At 41.2% G+C, this 18,262-nt stretch overlaps 2 protein-coding genes across 7 annotated transcripts in view; both read left to right on the top strand.

Moving 5' to 3' along the window:
* Nucleotides 1-7,923, top strand: part of SNCAIP (synuclein alpha interacting protein) — a 148,654-nt gene extending 140,731 nt beyond the window's left edge. For 5 of the 6 annotated variants that reach the window (XM_055302158.1, XM_055302160.1, XM_055302157.1 and 2 more), the window contains one exon: nt 7,366-7,923. In XM_055302158.1, the coding sequence (XP_055158133.1) occupies nt 7,366-7,450 (85 nt within the window). In that variant the 3' untranslated portion in view covers nt 7,451-7,923. The remainder of the gene's footprint in view (nt 1-7,365) is intronic. The other variant, XM_055302162.1, reaches the window with a different exon arrangement.
* Nucleotides 1-18,262, top strand: part of LOC129494628 (uncharacterized) — a gene marked incomplete at its 5' end in the record, with an annotated part of 613,327 nt that overhangs the window by 449,472 nt on the left and 145,593 nt on the right.

Here is an 18,262-nt window from a genome sequence, read left to right as displayed (position 1 = left end):
TTGATAGCAAAGAATCTAAATTTCTTTTCAATGCCCTTTAAAATTAGATCCAACTCCATTACTTTGGACAGCTTTCCCAACGTGTTCTGAGTGCAGAGGACGACTTTGTTTATAACAAGCAGATTTATCTTTACTTTTTCTTATCAAGGACAAGTTGGTTTTGAGTTATTACAACTCTAAGGGAATGTTTGCAATTCCTTGTCTTAAAATGCCAATAAGACATTAATTTCCCAGAGTTTAAGTCTAAGCAAGACCCGTAACATGAAGTGGGCTTTGAATCCAGCTACCAAGAGGCAGAGGGCATTATCCCCTGGGTACCACTAGTCACACCCTCCCTGATCACTATGACCCTGTGGCCTGAAACCCGAGTCCTAGCACCCACACGAGAGCAGACTTCTTAAAAAGACATCAAGTAATAAACACCATAAGTGTGGGTTTTATTGCCAAGGAATTAGCCACATGGGAAATTATACATCCAGAGCCAAGAGTTAGTATCAGATATTTTGCATAGATGTCAAGGTTGTTCAATAACCACTTTAACAGGAGTGGTATATTTGGCCTGAGGTGATATGAGGTGACCCCAATAGGGCGTCGAGTTCAGGGTGCCCAGTGTCCACCCCCACCAGCACGCATGTACATGCACACACACGCACGCACACACACAAACACATTTATGTGCTTACTGTCAGGATATCACACCAACCCTAATCTTGTCTCTAATTTTTTACCTTCGAGTATTAATTTTTAACCCATATGCTTTTTAAGAATTCTTGAAGGAATGTGTAATTACTTGGTCGTCATTATGTTATCACGGCTCTCTGATACATGTTGATGACTTAGTTCTAGAGGGACCTCCCCAGGGCCAACACAGTCCTACCAATGTAACAGTTCAGAAGAGTTCAGAAAAGTTGGTTTAAGTGCTAATACAAAAAGGGGATTTCGTGATTATAGACATTAGCATTATTGCCAATTAAAACTATAGTTTCGACTTCTAAGCCCCGATCTCAAGTGTATGTTCCTCTGTAATATACTGGGGTCTAGAGCCAGTCCATCAGTAGGAGTTGATACCAGTCCCCCGAGGTGCCTTCCTCTACTCCAGAAACCCCTAGAACCCACCTGGTCTCCTTTCCCTCCACTTCTCCCTTGTGTCTCCAGGTCCTATGTTCCCTGCACAACTCTCATCCCTCCCACTCTCACTTCTGCCTCCTTAAGGTTCATATTAGTTTCAGAGGGAAACCCCATATTTCATACTGGAGCTTTTTGTCCCTAGGACTTGGAGGAGAGAGGAGACCCCAATCGTGAACATTTCTCCAAGGGCAGGCTCTCCTCCGCAGAGGCCACAGTTTTGCATTGTCGTTGGCTCTTGCATAGTAGAATTTTGTGTAAAGAGGAAAATACTCATGTTATGGGAGGTAGTTAAAAGGATCAGACTCTCGAGTGTCTCAGCCCAACTTAGCAAACTCTTTATAAAATCTGCCACGGTTCCCAAGGTTGACCAGAACTTGATTCGCAAATGGAGTTTCTTTTCATATCCTCCATATACCCACTGGAAAAGGAGAAAGCATATTCTGCTGCAGGAAGACAGTGAAACATAGCTTAGTCTCAAAGTATGATGAGTTGAGACACAGAAAAAGCCATGACAACTAAGATCTCACATTCAATCTTAAAGCACGGCCCTTGGAAGGCTGGAAATGAACGTGTGGAACAGCCATGACCTCTAAGGAGGAGGGTATGGAGGAAAGACCTTCCTTCAAAACCAGATGCATCCCACCATTCTTTCAACATGTGAATCCTGGTTTCAATGTAATCACAAAATTGAAGAACAAACAACTCGTTTGCCCCACCCCCGTCCTCTTTACCTCCCTCCCCCCACAGCCCAGGTTTGAACTGTATAATGTCACAGGGGATACTGTCCTGTTACTGTCATATGTGCACCACCTCTGCTTCCACAGTGGTGTCTCTGAACATTAAAAGAGCAGTGCCTGTCTATAAACTCTTAGTAAGGCTGCAGTTGCCAAGAAGCAGCTATTCATTTGAGGTTTAAAAGTCCCGGATAGAGACTTTACCCAGACAACTTGCAGTACCTTCACCAAGCATCCCCACTCCAACCACAGTCATTTGGGATTTTCCTCCCCACACTGAGAACAGTGCAGATACATTACGCTTCCCGAACACCACATCCCTGGTTTGCCAGTGCACGCACTGCACCAACGTCTTTCACTCTAAGCCAGGCATTTTGCTGTGCCAGCACCGGGCATGCTGACTTCATAAAGGAGATCAGAATCCAGAGAGAATTAAAAAAGGATACAGTTAAGACACAGTACGCTCCATGAAACGTAGAGGAACTTCATGAGAATGGGAACCCTTGACAGCCTCCCCACACGCCCCATCTGTACCCGCAGTGTCTAGCCTGGTACCTGGCACATGCTAAGAGACTTCATAAATATTTAGCGAGATGGAGAGTGGAGAGAGGAAAAGGAGAAACAAAACAAAAACAACTGATCCTGTCATCCCAAGAAAGAACAGTGCCCTCCGTATAAATCTAGGCCCTTTGATTACAAGCCCACCTACACCTGCAGTGAGTTTTAGTAGGAGTACTTTGAGGGCCAATGTTCATTCTCTGAACCAGAATCCCATTTTGTAGTAGATGGGACTTATAGATTTGCTCTCAGGAAAGTCCTGAAGGAGGTCACAAAAGTAACAAAGTCTCCCCATTTTGGTTATCAGTGAAAATGCAATGCTTGCCCGTGGACCATTTTAAACTAATCCTCTAAGTAAATAGCTGTCTGGTCACGATGGGCTATGGAAATGTGGAATCTATGCCTAGATGAATCAGCAAGTCAGATTACTTGCAAAACTGTTATTTAAATTTAAGCCTTTTTTTCTTCCCAATTTTGGTCACTGAGAATGTGATTTCATATCCAAAAATGAAATCAAGGAACAGCTAATTATCTGAATAATTCATGCCAGAATTACCCAAACACTTTTGTTCTTTTGAATACTGGTAATTCAGGACTAGGTAATTGAAGGATTCAGGGAGGCTTGAATTTTCCTGATATTATTCAAATAAATGCCTGAAATATACACTCAGCTCTAATCATGCTGGGTTTTATCCTGCAGAAAGTGTTCTTTTTTAGTGGTCTTGACCACAGCACCCCTTATATTTAAGTAGAAATACTCTGTTAATGTCTAGATGATATTATCCTTAGACTACAGCCTAAGCTTTCTTTTTAACTTTTACTTATTTTTCATTTAATTTTTTGTCAAAGTGCTATAGGTATATATGATAGTCATGCTAAAATTCTAACAAAAATTGGCTCTCCTCTGTCCAACCTACCCTGTTCTGTATTCCCACTCCCCTGAATCAACAACTTGGCTTACCTTCAGATGTATTCTCTAGTATTTGGTATTGCTAAATCATATGCTCATACAGATATTCTCTCTGTTATCTATCAGCACTCTACTCTAGAAACTAAAATGATAGCTAACACAAAGCATTTGCAGTGTACCAAAGAATATTCCAGGTGCCATATGCATATTAACTGTTTTAACCTTCACAGTGACACAATATGGTAGATACTATTATTATTAAATTTTGCAGATTTGAAACCAAGGCACAGGGAGATTATGCATCTTGCCCAAGTTTACACAGTAATGATAATAAATTATGGAGCCAATATTCCAAAAATCTGTATTCTCTACGATGAACCAAACTTGTCTAGCTCTACTTTAGCACCCAGCACTGACCTCTCCCCCAACACACACACACACACACACACACACACACACACACACACACCTATTTCCTCTTCCCACTCTTATTAATACAATTGTATCACTCTTTGGGATTAAATCAGTATTTGGTGTTTATTATTACTATGGCTGTCTAAATATTAATCACACTAGGTCCATGCAGTATGTGGGTACTGCATTTCCTTTCTAATTATAACCTTAAATTTTTTTAGGAGAAAATAATTTTGACTTCACAGTTCACAATTTATTTCCAAACACTGTGCTAGAGGCAGAAACCTTCCTTCAGTGTATTCAGGCGAATTAGGTGCCTCTCAGTTTGTTCATGGAGACAACCTCTCGCGCGCAGTCTGGATGGCTGCTCTGTGGAATTCCCATACAGCTGTCTTCCTGGAGTTTCTCACATACATTATTCTGGGAATTCCTTCTGCTTCTCCTATATAGAACCTTATTTCCTGAATTGGTCTTTTCCCACTTTGGGTTTATGCTCTTGTTTTGGTAAACACATCTTCCCACCCTAGGGAGATGAATGGGTGCAAAATTTCTTGAGACCTTGCCTGCATGAAATCATCTCCACCTTGCCCTCAGACTGGATTAGGTGTGTTTGGCTGGGTATAGAATCCTAGGTAGGAAATTATTTTCTCTCAGAATCTCAAACACGTTTCATTTTCTTCTTGCTTCTAATGTATCTGTTGAGAAGCTCCATTCCTTGCTAATGAGCTAATGCTAATCCCTTGGAAGCTATTATAATTTTCTCTTTATTCCCAGTATTTTGATTTCTTGATACTTTGTCATAATGCTATTTTCATTCCTAACATGTGGGCACTCAGCAGGCTTTTTCAATCTGGCAACCTATATATGCTTCAGTTCTGGGAAATGTTTTTGTACAATTTCTTTGAGAGTTTTCTCCATTGCAATTTCTCTGTTCACTCTTTCTGGAAACTGTATCATTGTAATGTTGGATGCACTGGATCAACCCTGAGATTTTCTAACTATTTTTTTATCTTTATCCATATTTTTGCTTTTTCTACTTCTTTTAGGAAAGAACTGACCTGGACCTTCCAACCTTTCTAATTTTTTATTTTTGCTTTAATAGTGTTAATTCCTAAAAGTATCTTGTTGGTTTTCTTTTTGTTTCCTTTTTGTAGCATTACACATGCAGTACTTACTTAAATTTTACAGTCAAATTCAAATGTATATATTTTTTTCTTTTCTTCCGTTTTGTAGTAAAGGTGGTGTGCAATACGCACAGTCTTGCTTCTTTCTTACCTTCACCTAACACACAACACCTAACACCTTCACCTTTATGTATTAGTATATAGTTTCTTTATTCTTTTACATAGCTACATATTATTTCACTGTATGAATGTACTATTTTTAATCCTTCATTTTATTGAGATTCTGGTCTTCTTCTTTGAGTTATACCAGCTCTTTATATTTTACACATTAGGAAGACTAACCCTTTGTAATATGGGTTGCAGACATTTTCCCAGTTTTTCTTTTCTTGTTAAAAATGTCTATAAAGTTTTCATTGTCTCCCTATGTTATCTCTATTCACTTTGACTTCCATTTCTCTGTTTATTTTGGTCCCTATCTTTCATAATAGCACTTTGCTCAGATATCTGAGGATCCCTGACTTTATATTCACTAAATCTGAATAAAAGATCCAGCTTTATGGGTGAGGCTTTTTGACTGGTAGATGTTGCTTCACATGCACTGGTGAGGGTGACTTTTGTTGGGAAAGTCCCTGTCAGTATTTGCAGGTCTTTTCTCTTGGCCAGTTGATTTCTCAAGTTGAGGAAACTCCCATCTCCTGCTGGGGCCCGTAATCTGAGTGCCAAGAATCCATGAATCAGACTAGTAGGAGATGGGTTGAGAATTCTATTAGCACTTTCTCACTTAGGGAGAGTTTTATTTAATCTTGTAGTTTCCACCTCCTTGAGCTGAATTCAGTCTCTCTGGCTGATGGCTTGCAAATAGTAGCCTCCAGTCTTCTTTCACATTGAGAAAGAGATAGTCACCTGCTACATTAGGTCAAAGAGGTAAGCTGACATATATACTGCTACTTCTAAAAATTTTTCAGATAATCCCCATTTTCAACACCCACTCAGCACCTACTGTCACCTTCAGAAATACATGGTGCTTCTAGTTTCTGCATCTTGAAGCACAAATCAGTTTGTTGGGTTCCCTGCCCATAGGCTTAGATTTCTGCATCTTTTACTCTGCTAAATCAATTCCACATGCCCATCCACCTTCCTGTTTCTTAAATAGTGTTGGTATTTTATCTATTATCATCCCCTCACACTTCCCTTATTCATTTAGGTTTATGCCTTTTTTATTTCTTTTTTAAAAATTCAACTAGCCAACATATAGTACATCATTATGCCTTTTGTGTTTCTCTATTTTCATTTTAGTGTTGTTTTGTAAGAAAAGGGAGATGAATGTGTGTATTTAATCCACCATGTTTAACTGGAAGTCCCTGGAACATCTTTTAACCAACCAGGTTTTTATTTCCTTTTTCCCTTTCTTGCTCATGAAAACTCTTTAAAATTCTATTCAGGGGCACCAGGTTGGCTCAGTTGGTAGAACATATGATTCTTGATCTCTAGGTTGTAAGCTTGAGCCCCACATTGGGTGTAGAGATTACTAAAAAATAAAATCTTAACAAAAATAAAGTTCTATTCAGAGGAATAAGTAAAGTAAGAATTAGAACTTCCAGATGGTGATGAGGATCAAATATTTACCACAATACTGAGAATAGACTACATGGTCTTTGTAAGCAAGCATGATTTTGAGGCACTAAAATCCCACTTGAGGCTCTCCATCCAAATATATCTTCATGTTAGCAAGTAGCATTACCGGAAATGCTTTTTGTCTGATATAGCAACAAGAAGGCTATAATAATATATAATATATAAGGTATTAATATGTAGACTCATCCACCTTCAGGAGATGACTTCTCCCTGGATGATTTTTATACCCAAAATGTAAGTAATATCCCTTAAAAACAAATGCATCTACCCAGAGGGGAATTCACTTCAAAAGCACAACCATTCTAAGGCTTAAGCTTGTGCTTCTTTCCATAGGCTTACCGAGGTATCAGGTATTGAGGGGGGTGGGGAGGAACCAGCATTATTGTCCTCTAGTTTTTTCTTTTTCCCATAGACTTACCTATTTATGATCTTCCAACAGTAATCACACACCCAATAAAGCATATTCTTTAGACGATTAAGACTCAAGCTTATTGGACGTTAAAGATGTCAACAGTGAATCCATGTCAATAAAATATAAACATCTCTTGTTTCCACTTGACCAGCACTACTATACTTACTATTATATTTGACAAACTTTGACCTGAATTGGATAAAATTCACTTGACTAGAATTTTGCCTGAATTCTAATCAGCATGTTTGAGAAACTACTCCAGAGCCGAATTAAAAAGTTTTCACAAAGTGTGTGTTATTACATGACTATCACTTTTATTGTTTAAAGTGTTCTTCAGTGTGGTTTGTATGAGGATAATTTCCATTTTGGGTAAGCTGTTTAGTGGTGGTGTCTTGTAACTTGACCATAGTTTTATCTAATTCTAGCCTTTATGGTTTTTCTTCTGCTTAGGCATAATGACATCAGTAGAAAAATGAAGAAATCCTACAGCATACAGCACAATGCTGAGCCAGAGCCAAAAGAACTCTTCTTGTAAATCACTTTTTTCTTATCTCTCATTCCCACCTTTTGGACACCATTGGAAATTTCTGGACTATCCACTGTGGAAATAGAATCATGAGAACAATGTCTCACCAGCAGAAGAACAATATCAGGATGCCTTAAATTTATAGTAGCAGACTATATAATACACATTTTTGGGTATTCTAAGAAATGCTGTTTCTAAAGAAATGCTGTTTAAAAGCATGATTGGGCCAATGTATGTTTTTTAAGATTGGATTGGTTCAGCTTACCCACACGACGTCCGCCAAGCCACTGGCGCCATCTTGTCTTTCATCAGTTGCATGGGTGTTTGCTAATGTTGACTGAACTTTTGCTTTCCCAATACAGTGGGCAGTTTGGGCTCTGCTCCTCAATGAGACCAGGTCAGTGGTATTGTTTTCTGTCAAGAGTGTTTTTTTCTGTCATTTCTACTTTTTGTATAAAGGAAATAAAACAATGTTAACAGCACCTAGAAGCTTGGGGTACCTACGTTCCAATAAGCCTGTGATGTTCTGCTTTCCAAGGGACCTTGAGTGTATTTTGATTGCTGATATTTTATTTCAGGAACAACCTGCCCGATTTAGCTGTTTTCCCATAGGGGTGAAATAAAACATTCTAGTTTTCATTAAGTACTAAAGGATCAGACAAGTATATAAAGTAAGTCAATTCCTTCTGTCTTCTCAAATCCCGGCGTTGACATGAGAAAATACTAATGACAGCTAAGGATTCAGCCCCTGCTTGGGTCACTTTTTCTGTCTAGAACACATTATGAGACCTGTCTAATCCCTTTAGGAGACAGTGTGGAGCCTGCCTGGGTTTATAACAACCCTGTTGTTGATACAGCCCTTTCAATCCATGTAAGCAGTAAGTTCCAGATGGTTTTGTCCTATCATATAAAAATATATTTCTGTTGAAACTTCAAGAGTTTTATTTTCAAAGTGTTGGCATTGCCCCTAAGAGGCCTGTCAGATTTTAGTTTGGAAGTCAAGTGTGTTCTTACCAGTAGGAGGGAGCCCTGTTTGCTATTCACAGCTACTGACAGTGTTAACTGCCATCAAATGCTAACTATTCTGTATCCTGGTGGACAGAAGAGGCCAAGGTACTGAGTTAGCAGGTAATCTTGCATATGTGGATCATCTGCACATGTGGGCTTGACAAGATGCAATGAGATGCAGAAGAAGGACCTAATAGTCAAGTGCCTTTTATGTACCAACCGGGCTTATATGGAGATATTACTATTACCATTTCATGGCTTAGCAAATTAAATTTCAGAAAGCTTAAGTCCTACATCCAAAGTAATACTACATGTAAATAGCAGAATTGGCTCTCATGCATCATTCTCACTGGACTATCCTCTCTGTCCTGCACTGTGCCATCTCTCTGGTGCATTACCCGCTAGACTAGTACACGGGAATCATGAGTTGTGATGTTGGCTCTACTTCTCGATAACTCTTTGGTCTTGGGCAAGAAACACTGCCTCCTTAATAAGTCTAGAAAAGGGGGAGACTGGCCTATATACATATCTAGGAGGTAAGTTCCTTCTGACCTACAAAGCAACATGTCTAGGAATTCAACCAATTTGTTCTGTTCTTGTTTGAGTCTTCCGGGTTCCTGTCCCTAGAGCCTGGTGCCCTGTGTGGTTCTGTGTTGCTCATATTGTCTGCTCCTCAAATGAGATGCCCTATTCTGTTTTTGGTCCCTTGGCCTCAAGGACCTACTCTGCTTTTTCATATGTCATTGCTAGGTCCTAGTGTTGCAATTCTAATAGAGAATATATGGCCAGCATGTGTAAAGCCTAGATTCCTGTGCTTTCTGCTCGGTGCAGAAGAGGTGACCATGGTGTCACACATTAGACAAGCTTTAGGACTTAGTCCTAGAATGAGGCTTGCAAAGGAAAGGGACCCAGGGAGTGCCCTCTCCATTCCCCAGAAGCCCTAGCTTTGCTCTGAGACTAGGTTTTTAAACTCAAAAGTTGAAAGGGGGGGTGGGCATTCTGCAGATTTTAAGAGTCAGAAAAGAGTTCCCAGTTAAATGTAGCAGAAAAAAACAAGAGTTTGAAAGAAAGAGATGCCACCTTGACCTAGAAAACTGGCAATTCTGTTGTTTATTGACACAAGCATTTCAGATACCACAGTACTAAGCCCAGAAGCAGAGAATTTTTTAAAGGCAAAATAGGAAAGTCAAGTAGATTCAGATGAGCCAAACTGCCAAGACAATGCATTCTGTGTTTATCGTGTTGTTAGGACACTAGAAATGCTGATCCTTAAATCACGCATGTATACTATCTTTACCATCCAAGTTCTTTATGAAATGGATAAATTATGCTTGCTTGAAATAAATAGAAATGATGTGTTCCTTACCACAAGCTCAGTTGTGTGCACAATTTGTAAAATGAAAACACAGACTCATTTCTTTACAGAAATGGAGACACACTTACATGTTAAAGAAAGAGTGTGTTTCCTTTAAGCAAGCGGAACTTTGGGGCCTCCACCCCCCTCCCTCCCCCTGGGCTAGTAAAATGAGTGAAGCTCTATCTGCCTGCCTAATTAGATGCAGCAGAGCTGGAAACTCAGCCCCACTGTAAAAAAACTCTCTCAGCATCTGTCAGCGTCTTTTAAAGACTGGCTGCTTTTATGTCACTAAAGGGACTCATTTTGCCAAAAGTTCAACACATCAAATTAAGAATGTTTCTTAGAAAAGATAACAAGATACCAAACCTTCACCACTTTGAATGGATTGAATGCCTATTCCTTATTCTCATAAAATATTAGTATCAAGACCTCAACTCTGAAGAACCTTCTAGATGTGCATCATGGGGTTAGGAGTGGGGATGAGGACTCTCCAAGGGTATCTATCTTCAAGGAAATTTTGAAAGTTAATTTTTTTTCTCAAAGTGAATATTCACAGGCAGCATACTGGATGGCACAATCTAGAGAAAATAACTATAAAATATTTAAATAATTTCCTGAAAGGCTCCCTGATACTAAATGGGTTAAATGTTATCTATTCAGAAGCCACCTATGAGAATAATCTGAGTTAAACTGATATGGCCAAATAAGAGTAAGTGATCCATGGCAAAAGGGCTGATACCATTTCCCCACATGAAAATGGAGTTCATGCTGTCTGCTGCCTTGAAGCTCTCATTTGTTGATGGATCTCTCTAGAAGTCCTGTGTTATCTCTAATATTATTTCCCTTTATTCCTCATTACATAGTTTAATGTAATAAAGGAATGCTTGATTCCTGTCTCCTAATGAGATCCTATGTTCATTGATCTCCACAGGAATCTTTGTCACCTCTCCTAGATGGTGGTTAATAAATACCTACTGGCAATTTTTGTCACTATTTTTCAATTACTGCCACCAGTATATCCATCTTTGTTTCTTCTCATTTCTTCCCCATTCTTCTTCCAGCCTTTCCTCCTCTTCCTCTTCTCTTTTTCTCTCTCTCCCTCCTGCCCTCACTCTCTTTCCTCTGCCAACATCTCCATGCCCCATGTTTTCCCTTTGTTTGCCCTAGGTCCCCAAGATTTGGAAGCCCCTTTTATGGGCTCTTCCTTGGAAGAAGCCTGGCAAAATAACTGCAGTAAGTAGAAATGTGCTGGACCCAGATTTACAACGACAAGTAAATCATCTCTCCCTTCTTGCCGCAGTGTGTGACTAGAATGGCATCTTTCTATATGCTGATTTGGTCAGAAAACTCTGATTGAGCCCATGCCAAGAGTAGGGCCCCGTGCTAGGCACTCTCTTAGAATAAAAAATAACGAGAAGTTGGTGTTAACCATGGTGGGGGCACACAAGGATATGTAAGTTAACAAATGGTGTAATTGGAGGGACACGTGGAAAAAAAGTATTGTGATTGGTTCATAGCTTATAGTTCTCAAACTTTCCTGCATATTGGAACCACCTGGGGGAGGTTAAGTATCCAACTCTTGATTAAGAGTTAAGTATCCAACTCTTGGTTAAGTATCCAACTCTTGATTTCGGCTCAGGTCATGATCTCTGGGTCGTGGGATCAAACCCTGAATTGGGCTCTGCACTCAGGGCAAAGTCTGCTTGGGATTCTACTTCTCCCTCTGCCCTTATCCCCCACCCCAACCCCCACTAAAAAAATAAAAAATAAAATGTGGTGTCTAAGCCAACACTATAGTAAATAAATCTAACCCTCTGGGTGGCACCCAGACATCAGTATTTGTAAAAACTCCCCCCACAATTCGAATCACACAACCAAGATTTTTTTTTTACTTATATATTGATGAGAGACACAGAGAGAGAGGCAGAGACACAGGCAGAGGGAGAAGCAGGCTCCCTGTGGGGAGCCTGATGCAAGACTTGATCCCTGGACCCCAAGATCACCACCTGAGCCGAAGGCAGACACTCAATCACTGAGCCACCAGCACCTCACCACTCAAAGTATAGCCAGGGAACATTAACACTGGCATCAACTGGGAGCATATCAGAAATGCAGGATCATCTGATACTCACCAGGGCCTCTGCTTCTAATTTTGTGATGCTATGAACTGTCGATTGAGACAATATTTGAGAAGACAGAAAAAGACCCTTCCTCCAGGAGAGAGGAAGAATGATGAGCCCTAAACCTAGAGTCAGATATGAAGAGAGTACTAGGTGTTTTTTTTTAAAAGATTTTATTTATTCATGAGCGACAGAGAGAGAAGTGGGGGGGGGGGGGCAGAGACAGAGACACAGGCAGAGGGAGAAGCAGGCTCCATGCAGGGAGCCCCACGTGGGACTCGATCCCAGGTCTCCAGGATCACACCCTGGGCTGAAGGTGGCGCTAAACCGCTGAGCCACTGGGGCTGCCCGAGTATTAGGTGTTTTAGGGAAATATCACCGGAGTCATCATACCCTTCTGTTTAGTGTGTCCATATGTCTGATGTGTATATATGGAAACCCTATTCCATACAATAACCTCATATGCAGAAAGTTACAAATCATATAATTATAGAAATGAGGCTTCTTTTCCTGGTTGGGCCAGGTGGAAGAGAGGACAATCATTTTTCAACAAAAGATGAGGTCATTGCACTTTTTAAATCCTACTGGGGGAAGCTTTTCTATTGTTATTTCTCAAAATTTTCCAAAATCTCTATGTGATCGAATCATCAGAAATCTACCCACCTGGCCATGGCAAAATGAAGACAAAAGCCCAGTAAAGCAGGATAAAACCACTCCAGGTACTACCACTTAGCCACGACTGCAGGGGCTTCCCATGTATGCCAGAAAGACGCAGGGTATATTTTATGACTTCGTGACACAGTACAGTGCCACATTGTATGCCAGAGACATACATCCCTTTGTTTACACAACACACAGACACACACACGAACACACACACAGTGTACGTATAACATGTGCACAGCTCTGTCCCAAGTGGTAGAAAGGCAACCATAAATCTAGAGCAATAAATGCTTATTCCTTTTTGATGAAATATGGAGAGTCTGCTTTCAACCGGATCAATTGGGAGAGCAGAGCAATCTGCTGTGATGTTGTGCTCATATGCACATTAGTATTTTATAACTCTTTTTTATTTCTATGGAATTTCTGTGGAATTCTATGAAACTTGTTCCTACGGTTGTTCTGCCCACTAAGAACAAGGAAGAATTTAAATTCTATTATTTGTGGTCAGTGGTGCTAGTTGTCTTCTCAACATCCTTTCTCTCTCTCTTCCCAATTAAGAGAGGCCAGTGAAAGGTTCTCAGGTGAAATTACTTTACCAGACGCCCTGGATATTAGCAGTGGTCACGTGACTCAGTTCTGGCTCAGGAACAGGCAGTAGAAATCACAGAGTGCTTCAGAAAATGTCGGGGAGGAAGAAGTTTGCCTGCTGTTTATCTTTTGTGGCTTATGCCTTCTCCTCTGGGACAGAGCAGTGCCTCTTGCAGCCACAAGAACAAAAACTACATGCCAAAAAGGGGCTAAAAGAAGAGAGAAGGAACCTGGTTCTGTGAGCAGCTGTGCTGGACTGTCCCCCAAACTATTTGAGTAAAATAAAGCTCTTTTCCTTTCTCTCTGGCTTCTGGTAGGAGCAGCCAAATATAACACCCAACTGAGGTCCTCATCCTACAGAATAAGGAGTTTATACATCCAGGTTCTTGGAATAAAGCAGCATTTCACAAATTATATTCTGTTGACCACTAGCTCTGGGAGATAGTTTAGCTGTGCTTCAGGATTAAAATATGTTGTGCAAGTTGGGTAAATGATGAGTAGAAAATCCCGGTAGACTGTGCTGTACCACCTTTGGAAGTCTGGGACTTCCACACCCACTCATGGGCGGCTGCTGGCCCAGAGCCCTCATGGGTTAGCCTTCTCAGGGAATTGCCCTCGGCCAAAGAAAGCACTGGGCCCAAGAGCCCACCCCTTCTGAGGACAACTTGTATCCAGTGAGTGGTTGCCGTGGAGGTTACAGCCCCAGCCCCTCACCCAACAGGAGACAACACCAAAAAGCTGTCCCAGGTCCAGCGCTCCCCATGGCTTTCACCCAACTTCCTCTTCTGCTTTGTCCTGTGCTTCTCCTCCTCATCCCCACCTCTGCTCTTGTCCGCCTTAGGTGTTGAACCCAGGAGCCATCTGTAAAAACTTCCTACACACTAATCTCCAGGTCAGAGTCTGTCTACCAGGGAGCTCAGTCTGTGACAGCCTGTTAGCCTGTGCAAGTCTTGAAGAATCTCAGAGTACAAAAGCAACTCATTTAATTGTGTTTGGTGCTTCAGTGGATCTGTAAACCAGAGGATTTTTCTCGTTGCAACACTTGTCACATTCTCCGTGATTTCTCTTAATAGGAGTTCAGGTCCTAGGGGGATCAATTTTAGATCTTTGTATATCTAGGAAATTTATTATGATAAAGGCTGAGGGCAGATCAAAATGCATGTGTCAGGGCACAACTATTTAGCCAAATTAAAAAAATATATAGCCAACATTATGATCTATTCTAACATAACTTCATTTGTTTGCTAAGAATCTCACATTGATACTTAGCCCGTAGGCCTTACAACTGGATCACAACGTTCCCAGGGTCCTTCCAGAGGCCTCAGGCCTAGACATCATCCATCAACCTCATTTCACTGCTGGGGGTTGGGCTCCATCCTAAGTCCCCAAAGAAATGTTGTCTCTGAGCTATGACATTTATCAAAAATCAATATAAGAAATGGCCATACAGAAGAAAAGAGGTTTCTATGTATTTTTTATAAAACTGTTATTGAAACCATCATATATTTTCAAAGTCAATGGCTTTAAAAGAGACCATAAAAGAAATTCTTCTTAAAGTGAGTGCTGGGGGGAAAATCTGCTTGTATAAAAAAGCTGGCATGCTTCTTTTTATAAGCTAATAAGAACCTTATATAACTTGTGTTTTCCTTTTTGTCTTCCCTGCCAGGAAAAGGTCAAAAGCAAAGTTTGTATTCAATCTCAGTAGCAGTCCTTAGCTTGTTTTTTCTAGCTGTACCTGTGCCAACTTTACCCCCTTCCTTTGTCCTTATTTCTTTATGCTTTTGTTTTTTGAAATACATCTGACCTATAGTATGGTATAAATTGAAAGCATTGTATACATGTACCTTTTTCGTGGTTGTAACACATCTGATTCTTCTATTATAAGTCATTGCTAGTCCTGAAAGTAAGTAGACTGAACTAAATTTGTTGCTTTGGGTTTTTTTTTTCTCACCTTACCCTCCCCCCGCTGGCTGATCATTCCCTTTATTTGCCCAATGATAAAACCCAAAACAACTATGCGTACAAGACCATGCTGACTCAAAATGTAAGACAACTGTTAGCTTCAAGTTGTGCATCACTTTGCAAGGATGGGAAAAGTCATATACACACATATGTAAAGTGCAAGCCAGAAACAATATGTGTGGTGAGGGCTAGGGAACAATGTTGCTAAGAGGTGAGAGGTATCCAGGAATCACTTAGAGTTTGGCTGAGGCCAGGCAGGTGCCCTGTAAGGTTTGCATTCAATAAAAGCAGGAAAATACACTCAGATATAGTGATGGGCTACTCTGGTCCCCATGCAATGCTATTATCAAAATGAGACTCATAGATCTGAACACAACATTACGTATCCACAGCCAAGTGGCTTGATTGGTAGCCTGTCCAGTTGAGAATCTTGGCTGCTGTTCATTCTGCCCTGAACTTGACTAAGCAATACTTTCTAACCTTCAGGCAGGTGGGCAGAGATTCAGAAGTGAGTTCTCTGTATAATTCATCTAGTCCTCTTGCTCTAACCCAGATGCAGGGCCGTGGTTCTAGACCCTTAGAGCCTTTACCCTTCCTCTGTTGGCACCATGTGTCCCTCCTTGTGAGGGCCATGAAGTTAGCCCTGCTGAGCTGCTGTGGGATGTGCCTCCTGCTCCATTGTGTCACTCACCCCAGGGCCATAATTTTCCCCAGGTTCCCTGGGACAGTGACTGAGCACAGCAGGAGTATTGGAACTCGGGCACATCTTCCTGCCTGGGGACTCTTCTAAGGGATAGTGGTGGCCTGGGGCTCCCCGTAACCTTGCCAGCATTTTCTCCACAATATGCTGTGGTCTGAGGTCCTTCCTACATGATACCCCACCCCCTTCCTTCTCTCCTTCCACATGTGTCATCCCGCATCCCAGTCTGAAGGCTCTCCCTGGCTCCTCCTGCCCCCTCTCCTTTATTGTTCACAGGTGGGTCCCTCAAGGAACCTCTTCCACATCTCCATTTTGGTGGCTGTTTCTTTGATGACCTTAACTGACACATTCCTTGACCTTCCTCCTATGTCTTCCTTCCTTTACTCCCCCTTACCCTCCAATCAAATCTCACTCTCCTCTTGGCTTTAGCACTCAGCCCAGGCTCTCCTTCTCTCCTTTCCCTGCTAGGCAGGGTGAAGGGTGGGGTGGGGATGGTGCCTAGGATTTTACAGGTGGAGGTAGGTAGGGCGATGGGTCTTCTCATAGCAAAGATGAACTTGGTGCTCCTATGGATGTTGCCTGTAACTTACACTGAGTCTTCCATAACTTGAGTTTATCACAAAAAGCCACATTCTGTTTCCTTAGGCTCCATAGGTTCTGGATGCAAGGACCAGGTCTTGGCTTGGTGGGAGAAAGAGAGGAGCTGGTGGAGCAGGGAAAAGTAATATGTGATGGAGGAAAACTCACCTGACAAGTAAAGCATGTTATCTGAGTTCAAAGAAAAGAAGAGTCCATGAAAGGTGAAGAGAACTTTTTTTTAAGATTTTATTTATTTTATTTATTTATTCATGAGAGACACAGAGAGAGACAGAGACATAGGCAGAGGGAGAAGCAGGCTCCCTGCAGGGAGCTATATGCAGGACTTGATCCCAGGACCCCAGGATCATGACCTGAGCCACAGGTAGATGCTCAACCACTGAACCACCCAGGTGCCCCAAGAGAACTTCTATTTTACATTAAGCTCCCCTCCTCAGTGCTTTTCGGTTTTGTTCCTTTTGCATCTATTGACCATTGCTCAAAAAAATCTTGCTTTTCAGGGGTGCCTGGGTAGTTCAGTTGGTTAAGCATCTGACTCATGATTTTGGCTCAGGTCATGATCTCAGGGTCATGAGATCAAGCCCTAGGTCAGGCTCCATGCTCAGCATAGAGTCTGCTTAAGATTCTCTCTCTCTCTCTCTCTCAAATAAATAAATAAATAAATAACTCTCTCTCTCTCAAATAATAAATAAATAAATAATATCTTTTTAAAAAATCTTGCTTTTCATGGGTGACTAACTCATATTCCCTTCTCTCGCCTTACATCATTGGTCCCCCTATGTACATTAATTCAGCACAAAGAACACATAAGCAAATTGCTAAAGTTACTCATCACTAGGATTTATTTCCCTTGCATTCATCTCTATAAAAAGAGGTGTATTTTTAAACATAAATATATTTAAAATTTTCATAAACTTGCTCCAGGCAGTAAATTACAGGTACAGGGAGTAAATACAGTTCAATTGAGAAGTTACTGGTCATTCTGTTACTGAGGGTTGGGTGCCTTCTTCAACCCATGTGCAAGATGTATAGTCACAGCCAATTTGCAAAACCTGTAGAGACTTTGAGGAGAAAAGCACCATTCTATTCGTGCCTTATCTAGATAGACTCCTGGCATCCTGGCTGCAGACCTCTAGGTTTATCTGGATCTGCACACACATCTGCGAGAAAAACCCTGTGATGTCACATTACCAGCAGTTGCTGGATTGTAAGAAGTCTCCAGCAGGAAGCACTTTATCCTAAAGTTTCAGAATGGTCAGGAGAGAATGGAAAGCCCTTCTTTCTGCGTGTATCTACAAGAGCAGCTTTCCAAGGGAATTCCTAGCTATTGTTCCTTCCCAGACTCACACTGTGACAACTAGGAAAAAAATCACACCTCTAATTTCAGCACCACTTTGCTAGAATTTATCTTGGTCCAGCGGACCCTTAAAAATAGTTACTTTACTTGAATATCCTTCAGCCTCCTTGTAGACAAGCTTAAAAGGCGGAGCTTCCTCTCCTGTGCCCCTTTTGTTTTCCAGACATGACAGACTCTAAGGAGCACACAGCCTGCCCTACACAAAATGTTCAGCAACAGAGTCGGCTACCTCATTAAGTAAATCTCCTTGCCTGGAGGAAACGAAGTTAAAATAACATTGAGGCCCATCCCCAAGCCCGCAAAAGAGAAAAAATGTCAAAAAACCAGGGCCGAAAACATCCTCTCTTGTGCAATGAGTCTTGCAGAACAGCCGTCAAATGGAGTTTCTAACACATATTCGCATTTTCCTAAACACAGTCTCGATCCCGCAGTCTCCTTATATGTTGTAGGTCCGGCTGACATTCACCCC

The sequence above is a fragment of the Nyctereutes procyonoides genome, unplaced genomic scaffold (assembly GCF_905146905.1).
Source record: "Nyctereutes procyonoides isolate TBG_1078 unplaced genomic scaffold, NYPRO_anot_genome, whole genome shotgun sequence".
In the NCBI taxonomy this organism is placed as follows: domain Eukaryota; kingdom Metazoa; phylum Chordata; class Mammalia; order Carnivora; family Canidae; genus Nyctereutes; species Nyctereutes procyonoides.
The sequence above is the reverse complement of the archived record's forward strand: the minus strand, read 5'-3'. Positions and strand labels throughout refer to the sequence as shown.